Source organism: Pinus tabuliformis, chromosome 3_2, assembly GCF_031772625.1.
Source record: "Pinus tabuliformis cultivar Carrire ecotype Pingquan chromosome 3_2, CPIR1, whole genome shotgun sequence".
Taxonomy (NCBI): domain Eukaryota; kingdom Viridiplantae; phylum Streptophyta; class Pinopsida; order Pinales; family Pinaceae; genus Pinus; species Pinus tabuliformis.
The window spans coordinates 108,150,371-108,165,701 of NC_142302.1; the positions used below are offsets into that span (position 1 = coordinate 108,150,371).

The following is a 15,331-nucleotide window of genomic DNA, read 5'->3' on the forward strand; positions in this document are numbered from 1 at the left end:
TAACTTAATTTTTAAGTTGGTATCAACCATTCTTACAATCACTCAATTTTATAGACTTAACAAGATTTGAGGCATGTTATTTGGAGTTTTTATTTTTTTAATTTAACTAAACTTTACAGACTTAACAAGAATTAACTTAATTTTTAAGCTAGTATCTTTTACTAAAATAAATAGATAAGGTGTTGAGAGTGTCATCCCCACACTAGATGGTAACACATCTCTGTTACTCTCTAGTGGATGGTTCTAGGTATACACATTCATCCATGCTTTTTAACTTGTCCATGGTATTGCTACATCAGTGAAGGGCGGGTTTTGTGACCAGGGATGCCTTAAAAAAGTGGAGTATGGGACAAGGGATGGCGTAAAAGCCATAGGAATTACATTAAATTCTTTTTCATATTATCCATGGAATGAGTTTGGGGGGAAATTCTTGTGTATGTAGTTAGCACAATTTTATATTGATGAAATGTTTTTAAATGTTTTTTTACTGCTTAATTTATTTGGGTCAAGTTAGTTGACATTATAACTTAATTTTGACATTATAACTTAATTTTTAAGTTGGTATCAACCATTCTTACAATCACTCAATTTTATAGACTTAACAAGATTTGAGGCATGTTATTTGGAGTTTTTATTTTTTTAATTTAACTAAACTTTACAGACTTAACAAGAATTAACTTAATTTTTAAGCTAGTATCTTTTACTAAAATAAATAGATAAGGTGTTGAGAGTGTCATCCCCACACTAGATGGTAACACATCTCTGTTACTCTCTAGTGGATGGTTCTAGGTATACACATTCATCCATGCTTTTTAACTTGTCCATGGTATTGCTACATCAGTGAAGGGCGGGTTTTGTGACCAGGGATGCCTTAAAAAAGTGGAGTATGGGACAAGGGATGGCGTAAAAGCCATAGGAATTACATGACAAGTGACAGTTTAAAAGCTGTGAAATATTAAATTCTTTTTCATATTATCCATGGAATGAGTTTGGGGGGAAATTCTTGTGTATGTAGTTAGCACAATTTTATATTGATGAAATGTTTTTAAATGTTTTTTTACTGCTTAATTTATTTGGGTCAAGTTAGTTGACATTATAACTTAATTTTGACATTATAACTTAATTTTTAAGTTGGTATCAACCATTCTTACAATCACTCAATTTTATAGACTTAACAAGATTTGAGGCATGTTATTTGGAGTTTTTATTTTTTTAATTTAACTAAACTTTACAGACTTAACAAGAATTAACTTAATTTTTAAGCTAGTATCAACAATCAATTAATTTTATAGACTTAACAAGATTTGAGGCATGTTATTTGGAGTTTTTATCTTTTTAACTTAACTAAATTTTACAAACTTAACCAGAATTGAGACATATTATTTGGAATTTTTATCTTTCTCATTTAATTCAGCAAGAATTAAGACATCTTTACTTTTTTTTTTTATTATAACATACCAACATGCCACTTTACATAAATAGAAACTTTATCATAAAATATTAACATGTCATTTTATAGAAATAGAAACTGTGCAAAAAATGAGGGCACATTAGTGGGACTACTGTAAAGCAATTCCAAACACCAAAACTCCAAAAGTAAATTTTTCTTATTCACTCAAATTAAACACATGTGATACTTCTTACAAAATTTTGATTCATTAAAAGAAGAGGTTTTATGAAATCCTGTTTGGTGAGGACTTTAGAATTGAACTGGATACTGGGAGGGTTAGGGTATGTTTAGCACTGTTTACAGGTTGAAGATTTGTTTCGTTCAATGCAAAACGGTAACTCAGGGAAGTTTAGGGAGTCTGACCTGCTTTCTCCATAGTTGTTGCATATGTGTTGCACAGTGATGCAAAATATTTACATGCTGAAATAGTTAATACAATGGTGTTGCACAGCCATACAGAATATGGAGATGGAGAAATAACTCACATCAATTGCATAATTCCACAAACCACTTCACAGATGTCACTGTAAGCATCCTAGTTGAAGTAAAGTGATTGAATTCGCTTTAAGCATCATAGTTGGAATAAAGTGATTGAACTATTTTAGTCGAAATGAAGTGATTGAACTATTTTGTTTGAACCTTAAGTTACAACTGCTTCTTCTTATGATTGAACTATTTTGTTTGAACCTTAATTTACAACTGTTTCTTCTTAGTTTTAAATAATAAACAGAGACTATGGTAATCCTGTGGTGGTCTTCCACTTTCTTCTTAGTTTTGGATAATAAACCGAGACTATGGTAATCCTGTGGTGGTCTCTCTGGTGGAAGGATCTTCTCTGTGGTTACAAATTTAAATCTCTTAAAAACCAAATAAAGAGTTACTAATCTTGTGGCATAAGCATTTCTTCTAGATCACAAATCTAAAAAAGATCAAAAATTTCAGATATTGATCAGATTCAACCACGTTCCCACACCAAATTAACTTGTTATTAATGCAGTCAGTCCAGTTAAGAAACATAATATTGGTTTATCTTCTGAAGAGACTATGGCAGAAGCACGGGTGGCTCCTATATAGTATCCAAAGCTGGAGCTGTAATGTAGGGAAAAGAGAGCACAGCTGAAATAGCATCCATTTTCTGTGTTGAAAAATATGGTACAGTTGGCTATACAGCGCATCAACTCTCCAGCAGTTCCAGAAGGAAATTAGATTATAAGAAAATTTACAAGCTCCTCCACTACACAACATGAGGAAGTGCCAATACATTAGATTAGCTGAAGGAGAAAAGCCTTGATGACATAGTCTCGGAACAGGAATGCTGGTAATTCTGCACTGTTGCAGCTATAAAATCATAGATAGATCGTCAATTACATCGGTTAAGAAATAACATGGAAATGTAAATTAAAGAAACATACACAACTAGAATAGTATATTCGCAGAACAAAAGCTAAATTAAAAGAACAGAGGTCTAGCTTCAGCAGACATGAAAGACCAAGCTATTTTTACAACAGACTATCGGTACGAGCAGGCAATCTCCTGAAGAAATTGAGAGGAGCAGAAGGAAGCCCGTGGCGGAACCTCGGATGGCGCAGGAGATACAGAACAAAAACCACTGCAGTTTGGAAGGGCGTGGTATAGAGAACTGTGGCAGCTATCAAGCAAAATATGACAAATATGGTAGTCGCTCGTGGATCGCTCCACCTCAGAAGATTTTGAAGCCTTTCTACTTTAGTAGCCATATCCCCCGCCATGGTCTGTATTCGCCCAGCAAACTCCCGGATTCGATCGTATCGCATTCTCACAACGTTAGAGGCTTTGCTAGTGGGGAATGTGTCGAATTCTTCACCGATTTCGTCAGGATGAACCAGTCCGGCCTGGAAGAGGCTTGTGTCCATATCGAGTGAGTGCCGTGGACGGAAACGAAATTGCCATAAGCCAATCAGGAACATGCAGAGGAAGACGGTAGGAAGAATTAGCTCTGGGTACCAGATGAGAATCAAGAAGAGGATGAAGAGGATGTGCACCAGGACGGTGGTTGCAGGGTTTTTCCAGAGGCATATATCGTTAAACGATCGCCCTACCGCTGTGAGAGGAGCCAGGATATTCATTATGCGGAAGAATTCCGCCTTACTGCGGCGCATGCTCCACATATGTGAATCCACATCCATGATATACTCCACCACTTCTCTCCTCAGAGGAGGCTCGGCTCGGCTCAGCTGCATTGCCACTATCCGCATTGCCTGGTATGTCAAATGGTCAAACTGCCTTAGAGAAAGGGGACAAAGATAATGCATCTTCGGCAGCAATGTCTGTGTATAAATCAGCATCATGTTCATCAGAGACGAACAGGAGAAACGAAAAGCCAGATGAAGCTCGCCCACCTTCAGGACTCCTGAGGGATTAAACCTCAACAGAGGATAGGCATGCGTGTATACGCGATCTGTTTCGAGAGTCGAAAGGCGGATTCGAACCTTACCGATCCCGACATCTTTCACGGATGCTGAAGACTTTTCGTCTCCTTGAAGATGGCAATCGTCAAAAACACAAACAGTGATTACTGTACAGGGATCATAAACTTCCCAGGTATATTGCACATTCCATTTTGGACTCAAGGTATCAATCATAGTCCTGGTACGAACCCATTTCTGTCCATATTTTGCAACGCAGTAAGCATCCATTCTGTGTCGTCCATCTTTGCACTTCGTAGGAAGCAAGTTCTGAGCGCGCAAGATCTCAACCTGCAAAATACCAATGTTAGGCTTCCAGAGACGCTCGTCGGTCGGCCTCACATCGCCACTGTAGTGAATAGGCTCGCCCAGCACATGATAGCCCCCATCTAAAGACAATCTCAGATAAATTCTACTGGCGGACTCCATTTCTTTCTTCTTCGACTTTCCCTCCCCCGGAGCAACAGCAGGGTTGTCAAGTCTGAACCATCGAGGATTCACAGGCTTATCATCCAGTCGTTTGTCTATGTTATTCACAGGAATCGTTACTCTCCCAAGAATTTCATCCTCAGATATCCCCAAACGATTCTCGACCGTGAGAATCAAATGATCCTCGAATGGTGCCGCGTTCAGAGTAATATTCCTTAACAAAACTCTGCACTAACGCTTCTCTGCAGGTCCCCGCCTCCGTCAACATCCCCGCCCTCCTCTACATCAAACGTTGATATCCACGCGTCAGGACGGGTTCGATAACGGTTTTCTTAATGTTTTAAAATATTTCTTATTAAATTGGACGGCTGATTTTATTTCAATCGTCTAACAAAAGATCCGACGACTACCATTAAGACAGAAAGGCATCTGGGGGAGTTCATCTCAGAAGGAAACGCCTTACGGCGTAATAAAATAAAATAACAATACTACTCTCTAAATTGGAAAATACCAAAAAAAACACACCTAGTTTTAGATAAATAATAATATAACAACTGTCTAAATTGAATTATGTATTTTTTCTGATGAATGAGGTGTTTAAATACAATAGCCCAAACATTATGGCGGAACTGCACTGCTAGACTAATAAAAAAAAGTTGGTTAGAAGAATATTTCAAGCTTTGTTGTATAATTGTTCATTTGTCTTTAGTGATTTTATTATTGGTTTCATATCCATAATCACCACTGCACACAACTTATTTTACATTGTAAGAATACATTTTCACAATTGTATGTGATGTTTTGCCATAATTTGTTTATAAAAATCTATATAGTAATTTGGCCATATAAATTAAATGACACTTAAATCCATGATAAGCCCCAAAACACTTCATCATACATCTCACATTGCTAAAATATAAAATAAAATCATATATATATATATATATATATATATATATATATATATATATATATATATATTATATTTATTTATTTATTATTATTAATAATTATAAAAAGAATTAATATGACTTAAGAATAGATACATTTAAAAAAAATGTGTTGGAAGTTATTTTTAATTATTGAGATTTACCCCGCTTTATCATAGAGATTCTTAACCTATAAATAGGAATCATTATATTACCATGTCTTATCAATACCACATACCTAAAAAGCAATGACTCATTTCATATGATATTTGTTCATTTTTTTTTCAAAGGAAAAAATAGTATATATTACTGGAAAAGAAATATATTACAAAGGAACAAAATTGGTAAATTCCGATTGCTCTCCATCGATACCATTACCCAAGAAAAACAATGACTCATTTCATATGATATTTGTTCTTTTCAAAGAAAAAAATGGTATATATTACTCGAAAAGAAACATATTACAAAGAAACAAAATTATGATATTTGTTCATTTTTTTCAAAGAAAAAAATAGTATATATTACTCGAAAAGAAACATATTACAAAGAAACAAAATTAAGATATTTGTTCATTTTTTTTCAAAGAAAAAAATAGTATATATTACTGGAAAAGAAATATATTACAAAGAAACAAAATTGGTAAATTCCGATTGCTCTCCATTGATACCATTACCCAAGAAAAACAATGGCTCATTTCATATGATATTTGTTCATTTTTTTTTCAAAGAAAAAAAATGGTATATATTACTCGAAAAGAAATATATTACAAAGAAACAAAATTATAATATTTGTTCATTTTTTTTTCCAAAAAAAAATAGTATATATTATTGGAAAGGAAATATACTACAAAGAAATAAAATTGGTAAATTCGGATTGCTCTCCATCGATACCATTACCCAAGAAAAACAATGACTCATTTCATATGATACTTGTTCACTTTCTTTTCAAAGAAAAAATGATATATATTACTGGAAAAGAAATATATTACAAACAAACAAGATTATGATATTTGTTCATTTTTTTTCTCAAAGAAAAAAGAGAGTATATATTACTAGAAAAGAAATATATTACAAAGAAACAAAATTGGTAAATTCGGATTGCTCTCCATCCATACCATTACCCAAGAAAAACAATGAATCATTTCATATGATATTTGTTCATTTTTTTTTTCAAAGAAAAAATGGTATATATTACTCGAAAAGAAATATATTACAAAGAAACAAAATTGGTGAATTGGGATTGCTCTCCATCGATACCATTAGCAAATTCATAGTGATCAATCAAGTGAAAGGGAAGTTGTAGAATCACCTTGGCATATGGCATTTGTTCATATTTAATTGATCAACTTAATTGAAAGGGCAAGAACATTTTTTTAAAATTAACCAATATAATTAAAAGCCTATAAATTACATAATTATTTTGGATATAAAACTCAACTGTTGATATGTGACTACTATTAAGAAAATAATTCTTATCATCCACCTAATAATTATTGATAATTAAATTAAAATTCTAAAAACTCTAACCCAAAATAGACACACCTATCAATGTAACAAAATTTATTGAATACATACTTATTAAAGGAAAATAACTAATAAACAAAAAACAGATTCTAAAAAGCTTCACGATTTCCTAAAATGTCTTCCAAATCTAACCTAAAAAGCTTCCTAAAATCTAACAATGTCAAAATTGGTGGTTTAATAATTTTCTCTTCAAATCTTATATCACATCTTTCTATTTAAATCAAGCTTCTTGACTTTTCTTAATGGATTTGTCATCTGGGGTTCAATATTCAAGAAATCCATCAATCTTAAGCACTACTTTACCTTCCATAAGCACAATTTTAAGCACGAGTGCACTATTAAGAAGCATAATCTTAAGCACCAGTGTACTATAGAAAAATGAGACAAAAACAAAATATCGTTATAGATCATGGTGTTTATAGGTTAAATTGTTTTAATAAAGAAAGATCACAAGATGTGCAATGCAAATAAAAGTAGGGTTTATTTATACCCATCTCAAGTAGTAGGTTCGTTTTCTCAGAAATCTTAAGTCGCTCATACCTAATTCTTATTGACAAGGTCAATCTTAATCAAACCTAATAATAATTATTGTACAAGGTAGGTCATCTCCAAGGTGAAGCTTACACCATTTTCAACATTTCAACACCAAGAGCTAACTTTTTCAATTCTAAAAACAACTCATGCTAATTGATCACAATTCCTAAATTGAGTGCGAGTTAGATGACCTTAAAGGGAATTTTTTTGATGTCGCATTTCTCACAATCCTAAGAGATTATAGCTCAATAAAGACACTTTATATTGTATTCAAATATTATGGGTATCCTTGTGCTTGATGATTTATTGAGATAAAACTCAATGCTATAAGCAATGAAAAATTGTGCTTCACTTGTGCATGGCTGGTCATGTTTGGACTTAAATTTTACCTAACCCAACCTTTAAGTTTTGGGAGATTGTATTTACCTTATAAGCCTCTACAAAGGAACTATGGGATGTTGTCATTCAAAGAGCGGAAAAATAAACAAGCAAACTGCATCACTCAAATTATGCTTTTCATTGCAAAAATTCAAATTGGTACCTACTTCCTCAATGTTAAGTGTTAAGTGCAACAATATACATCTAATTATTGTGTAGTGTTTTACATAAATTAATTTTCAGATAACCATTGTTTTGAAGAATAAACTTATGTATTTTTAGTTTTCCATAAAACTTTATATTGTAGAATCTATTTATCCGTTTTTTTTTTTAAATAAATTTATTCACATTGATGTTATAAGACTCTTCCATGGGTTGCTCATTATTGTTGTGAACTGAACAATATTTCTAGGAATTCAGGTTCAATTGATTGTAACATTTGCATCATTTTTTTGTGGGATAAATTAAAATAGGCATGCACTAGATATTTAAATAAAAATATGTGATATAGGCTCTGAGATGTTCGAGAGACAACTAGTAAAATCACCAATTTTGATATTTTTATATCTTAGGAACACTTTTTACATTGGAAATTGAGGAAGTCTTAAGAAACCTAGAAGCCCTTTAGTTTACATGCACATTACTAGAATTTACCTTTTTCTTAGTGATTATTCTCATTTTGTGGAGAGTGTGCCCAACGAATGTATTTCCATTTAGCCAAGATGCTCTACCAGATCTTGTTTGAACTGTGGAGTAATGGAACCAACTCAAATGTTGTAATAAAGAAAATATGAAACAACACTAGTGTGATATAGAGAGAAGCATAATTTTAAGCACTAGTGCACTATCGAGAGATAAAAATAAAGAACAAAACATCATCGTAGTTTGTGGTGCTTATAGGATAAATCTTATATGCTAAATCACTTTTATAAAGAATGACCAGAAGATGTGAAATGAAAACAAGATAGGGTTTATTTATACCTATCTCAAGTATTAGGTTGCTTTCCCCCAAAGTGCTTATGGTCCCACACAACTAACCCTTATTGACAAGGTTAATCTTAGCAAAATATAATAATAATAATTGTATAAGGTAGGTCATGGGCAAGGTGAAGCTTAATAACGTTTTTGATTCTAAAAAAAACTCATGCAAATGGATCCCCCATCCTAAATTGAATGTGACTTAGATGGTTAAATGGAATCTTGTCGATGACTCGTTTATCACAATCGTAAAAGATCATACCTCAATGGAGAAATTTTGTATTGTCTACAAACATTTTATGAATCCTTCAACTCCATGATTGGATGGGATAAAACTCAATGCTATAAGCAATTAGAAATTGTGCTTCCTCTTTGTATAACTAATCATGGACCGACTTGGATTCTACTTAACCTAGTCTTTAGGTTTTAGGGATCCTATTTAACTTACAAGCCTTAATAAAGGAACTCTTGGATGTTGTCATTCAAAGAGTAGAAAAATATTAAGAAAATTGGATGAATCAAATTATGGATTTTTCTACAAAATTTCAAATTTGTATGAATATCCTCACTATAGTTTTATAATTTTACCATTATAGGTTAAGTGTAATAACACATATATAGTTGTTACACACTATTTTATATAAATGAATTTTAAAGTAGCTTGTGTTTTAAAGAATGAACTTATATATGCTTGGTTTTTACACTACTTTAGATACAAAATTTAATTCCTCATCCAAGGAGTACCCATGTTGCATACTTTCGATGGACCTTGCTACACGGAAAATGAAAAATACATGAAAAAACATGATTGTAATAAGGTTTTTCATCTATCTTTCATTTTTGTGTAGCGTGGGTCCATCAGAAGTATGCAACATGGGTACTCCTTGGATGAAAAATCAAATTATGCATTCAATGAGTGTTCCTTCTCGAAATTTGATTAAACCCATAGGGAGATAAGTTGAAAATACGAGTTGAATAAAGTAGTTTTTTCTTTTTTTCCCTCTAAAATTTGATGATGTAATCTAACCTTCTTTTACTGTTTCCACTATCATTTTATAATTTCCTTAGGAAAACCATTTTAGACCTTACAATTCCCTTAATGAAAACTCATCTTGCGATGTCACCTCTTCCATTGGCAGTTCTAACTTCTTTCATTTGATGATGTGCTTGGTAATTACTCAATTTATCAACTACTTAATATCTGTTTCTAGAATTTTTTTTGCTCCAGTATGATTTTCCCTTATTCATTAATCTTTGGTAAAATATTTTGGATTGGAATCTTGTTATCAAATACCTTATTCAAGCAAGAAACATGGAAGACTAGATTAATACGTGGAGATGGAGAAAAATCCAATTGGTAAGTCATACAAATTCCCTTTCACTCTAAAGTTGACCTACTTGTTATTTCACCCTAATTTTTATATAACCAAGTTGTCTTTCAATCATTTAAGAATCTATTGTTGGTGCCCTATGTGGTCCTCCAATGGTTGAGCCTTTACAATCCCTTTCAAAGATGTTGTGATGGATGGATGATGATATCCATAAAGGTTTTGGACATTTTTTATAATTTACACACAATAGGTTCAAAAAATATACTTACCATAAACAATTTTCCCTAAACCTTTCCACTTTTCATAATCATAAATATCTATCATGAAATCAGGGAATGAACACTTGGGCTACAAAGATGGATCCATATAAGGGTTTTGAGACTGCTGGGATTTCACAAACTGATCATGGGGTGGCACATATTGATCCATATAAGGGAAATCAAACTGAACCTAAGGTGGCAGAGACTGATCCATAGAAGGAAACTCAGACTGATCCTGGGGTGGTAGAGATTGATCCATACAAGGATTTGTAGGCACCATAGAAGGATGTTCAAGGCTCATGTTGTTTGCAGGAGTATTGAGCTTTTGGGTAGTGAGGCATTGGATTATGGAGTCGAGCCTTTGCAAGGTGTCTTTAAACCTCGGTAGCTCAAAAACGTGGAGGGAGGATACATCCAATTTCTTAGACCAATCATTAATTCTTTGCAGGCCTTCACCGCTTTGGGCGTTCTGACAACTTATGATAATCTTCCTTTGTTTCTTCACTTCATTCACCAACGTATTGCAGGGATCAAATTTCTTTTGCATTTCATCATTATCTTGTGGGTAATCTCCAATCAAGGCTTTGGAACCATCTGTGGGGGCCAAATACCTGTTCATTAAAGAATGCATGTTGGGGGATCCAAAGACAATAGGATGTCCCACCTCAGAGAAGATAATAACCCCAATCTGTGCTTCACAGAGAACAAACAGTTCAAATGATTTCTTCATAATTCCACCTCTTCTCTTTGAAAAACACGACTGCCTTGCACATAGGTTCTCTATTTTCACCATTTTCGTCTTCGTTCTCGTCATATTTTATTTTTGTTCCAAACAATGACCAATCTGTCAAATCAAAACAACAAAATACTAGTAAGCCATTCATTCATTCATCCATTTCAGCAATTTAGGATTAAAAGAATTTGAAGTTGCTAATTAGTTGTCAGGTGTTCATCAAATCTGCAAATATTTTATTTTTTAAACCTTTAATGCAACTAAGTTCAGTATTAATATATAGATAATAAACCTCAGCATTAGATTAATACTATTCCAATTAAAATAAATAAATCAAGAAGAAGTTAGAAATATTTGAATCTCCAATTAAATAGGTTTAACCTGAAAAGATTGATAATAATATTATTATTTGAATTGGAAAATACTGAGAATACCTGATGTTAGATAGATAATAATACCACTGCAAATCAGGTAGATAGATAATAACACCACTGCTTGAATTGAAGAATGCAGAAAAATGTGTGAATTGAATATGTATTTTTTGTTGAGGTTTCAGGTGCTTAAATACAATAACATCACTGCATTAACCATGCAATAATAGATTTTGCAGCGTTTGTTTATATATAAATATAAATTTGGTGATCATAATATAGTTTTCTTTTATTGTTGGATTTGTAATAGTTTAGATTGTTTGGTTGAACTCAAAGTGTTTCCTTGGTGGCCATGCACGCACGCTTGAGACTTCTGGAGTGGAGTGGAATGGAGTGGAAAGCATAGAAATTGTGTTAACTCCCAATTTTGAATAAAAGTAATTTTATATAAATATCTAAGTGACAGGTTTATTATTGGATACCAGTTTTGTTTCTGTATTAAATTTTCAAAACCCACAAAATAAAAATTAATTTTTATAATTTAAGTTTATATTAATCAAAATTATGATTCTAAATTAAAATATTATATAATTTGAAAAAATATCTATTTAAAAGCGTTTGAGTTCATTCCAAATTAATTTAGTTTTGTTTTTTTTACCCATCAGTTTAATTAGTTTATTTTCAAAAAGTTTAATTAGATTATTTTTAAAAAAGTTTGAAGTCATTCCGAATTAATTTAGTTTTATTTTTTCCTTTTAAGTTTAACTCGATTATTTTTAACCATTTGTAATCTTTAAACTTAATTAAATTATTTTTTAAAATGTGTAATACTTGTTTCAAGTACGTACCATCTTTTAATTATACAAATTTATTTTAATTAAAATGATAAATTTTAAATGAAATTATTATATAATTCCAATTTATTTTAATTAAAATGATAAATTTTAAATTAAATTATTATATAATTCCAAGAAATAAACTTAAGTTCATTTCAAATTAATTTAGTTTTATTTTTAGTAGTAGTGATTGTTAAACATTAATTTTTAAACATATAATTTTATTATAGATTTATGTTAAAAGTAAAATTATTTTTATATTTAATACTTTTATTTAATCTATAAAATTTTTTGACAATATAATTTTTATTCTTATAAATAGTTTTTATCTTCAACTCTTTTTTATGAGATTTAAATCATTAATATCATAAAATGAAACCCCACATAAACTTAATAGGTTCAAACAATCAACTTACCATAAATAAGTGTTTCAAAATATTTCCACTTATCATAATTATAAATATCTATCATAAAATGTAGAATATTTACAAAACATATTTAGCATAAATGCTCATCTTAAACCCTATATACTTATGACAAATAACATACATCTCTAGACAATGCATTTAATACTATCTAAATTAAGATATATATCAAAATATACACAATTTAAATTCAATAACATATATCCCAAACTATACCACATTTAATACACTCTAGTAAATGTATCTTATTTTCCTATACGTACCATATAACTTCATCATGATACTTGGAATCTTGAGTCAATTTAACCTTCCAAGTCCAAAAATATTGCTTGTCTAGGCATTACTAATGGAAATCATGCGTTTGTGAATTAGAAGTAGAAGTCTACTAAGAAGAAGAGTTGGTGGAAGAATATATATTTTTTATTTATTTTTTGTTTTGTATAATTAACTTCTAATTATTAATTTTATTATTTGTTTCATAGTTATGAATACCACAGTACACAATATTATAGTTTATATGATGTTGTAGGAAAGTATCTTTATATTATTATACAGTTTTATATAATGTATTAAATCTATATAATAACACAATTATATAAATCAAATGACTGATAATAGATATACTTTAACCCATGATAAATATCAAAACACTTCATTATATATATATATATATATATATATATGAGATCAAAGTATATACAATAAAAAAAACATGGGATTTACCCTACTTTACCATAGCTATTCTTAACCTATAAATAGGCCTTGTTACAATAACCCCAACCATTTCGAAAAGGATGATATTTTAACAAAAACTTCAAAAGGCCACTCATTATTGTCGCGAATTGAACAATATTTCTAGGAATTCAGGTTCAATTGATTGTAACATTTGCATCATTTTTTTGTGGGATAAATTAAAATAGGCATGCACTAGATATTTAAATAAAAATATGTGATATAGGCTCTGAGATGTTCGAGAGACAACTAGTAAAATCACCAATTTTTATATTTTTATATCTTAGGAAGCCTTTTTACATTGGATATTGAGGAAGTCTTAAGAAATCTAGAAGCCCTTTAGTTTACACGCACATTACTAGATTTTACCTTTTTCTTAGTGATTATTCTCATTTTGTGGAGAGTGTACTGAACGAATATAGTTCCGTTTAGCCAAGATGCTCTACCAGATATTGTTTGAATTGTGGAGTAATGGAACCAACTCAAATGTTGTAAAGAAAATATGAAACAACACTAGTGTGATATAGAGAGAAGCATAATTTTAAGCACTAGTGCACTATCAAGAGATAAAAATAAAGAACAAAACATCATCGTAATTTGTGGTGCTTATAGGATAAATCTTATATGCTAAATCACTTTTATAAAGAATGACTAGAAGATGTGCAATGCACACAAGATAGGGTTTATTTATACCTATATCAAGTATTAGGTTGCTTTCCCCCAAAGTGCTTATGGTCCCACACAACTAACCCTTATTGACAAGGTCAATCTTAGCAAAATATAATAATAATAATTGTATAAGGTAGGTCATGGGCAAGGTGAAGCTTAATAACGTTTTGGATTCTAAAAACAACTCATGCAAATGGATCCCCCATCCTAAATCAAATTTGACTTAGACGATTAAATGGAATCTTGTCGATGACTCCTTTATCACAATCGTAAAAGATCATACCTCAATGGAGAAATTTTGTATTGTCTGCAAACATTTTATGAATCCTTTAGCTCCATGATTGGGTGGGATAAAACTCAATGCTAGAAGCAATTAAAAATTGTGCTTCCTCTTTGTATAACTGATCATGGACCGACATGGATTCTACTGAACCCAACCTTTAAGTTATGGGGATCCTACTTAACTTACAAGCCTTAATAAAGGAACTCTTGGATGTTGTCATTCAAAAAGTTTAAAAAACATTAAGCAAATTGGATCAATCAAATTATGGATTTCGCTACAAAATTTCAAATTTGTATGACAACATCTGATGATCCTAGGAATAAGTCTCCTTAGAATATATATGAGACAAATGGTACAATTATCATGAATTAATACAATAAAAGGTTTTAGCCGATATAAAACTATAATAATAGAAATGTAATAACCCAATATTTAGGGATTAATAAATGCTTTGAGGGTTAACATATGGCTTATATAGGGCTTAACATGCCCCTCACCTTCAAACAATTATTTTTCCCAATGCTTGATTAATTGACAAAGTTTCTACGTGAAAAACTCATCTTGCCATGTCACCTCTTCCATTGGCAGTTCTTTCATTTGATGATGTTGTTGGTAATTACTCAATTTATCAACTACTTAATATTTGTTTCTAGTTTTTTTTTGCTCTAGAATGATTTTACCTTCTTCATTAATCTTTGGTAAAATAGTTTGGATTGGGATCTTGTTATCAAATGCCTTATTTAAGCAAGAAACATGAAATACTAGATTAATACGTGGAGATGAAGAAAAATCCATTTGGTAAGTCATACTTCCAATCCTTTGCAACACCTTGTACGTGCCATAATATCTCGATGCTAATTTATTGTCCTTCTTTTATTGCTTTAGGTACATATGTTTATATGGTTGTTTTCTCACAAATACTCAATCCCCCATTACGAGTTCCCTTTCACTCTAAATTTGATCTACTTGTTATTTCATCCTAATTTTTATATAACCAAGTTGTCTTTCAATAATTTAACCTATTGT

The 15,331-nt window shown here is 31.3% G+C and overlaps 1 protein-coding gene across 1 annotated transcript; it reads right to left on the bottom strand.

Moving 5' to 3' along the window:
- Window positions 1–2,676: 2,676 nt before the first annotated feature.
- On the bottom strand, window positions 2,677–11,049 carry LOC149180070 (FT-interacting protein 3-like). The gene is made up of 2 exons (XM_089413755.1): window positions 10,637–11,049; window positions 2,677–4,549 (listed from the first exon to the last, which is right to left on the bottom strand). Exons 1-2 carry the CDS (start codon window positions 11,047–11,049, stop codon window positions 2,950–2,952), a joined length of 2,013 nt encoding a protein of 670 aa, XP_089269881.1. The 3' UTR covers window positions 2,677–2,949.
- Window positions 11,050–15,331: the final 4,282 nt, after the last annotated feature.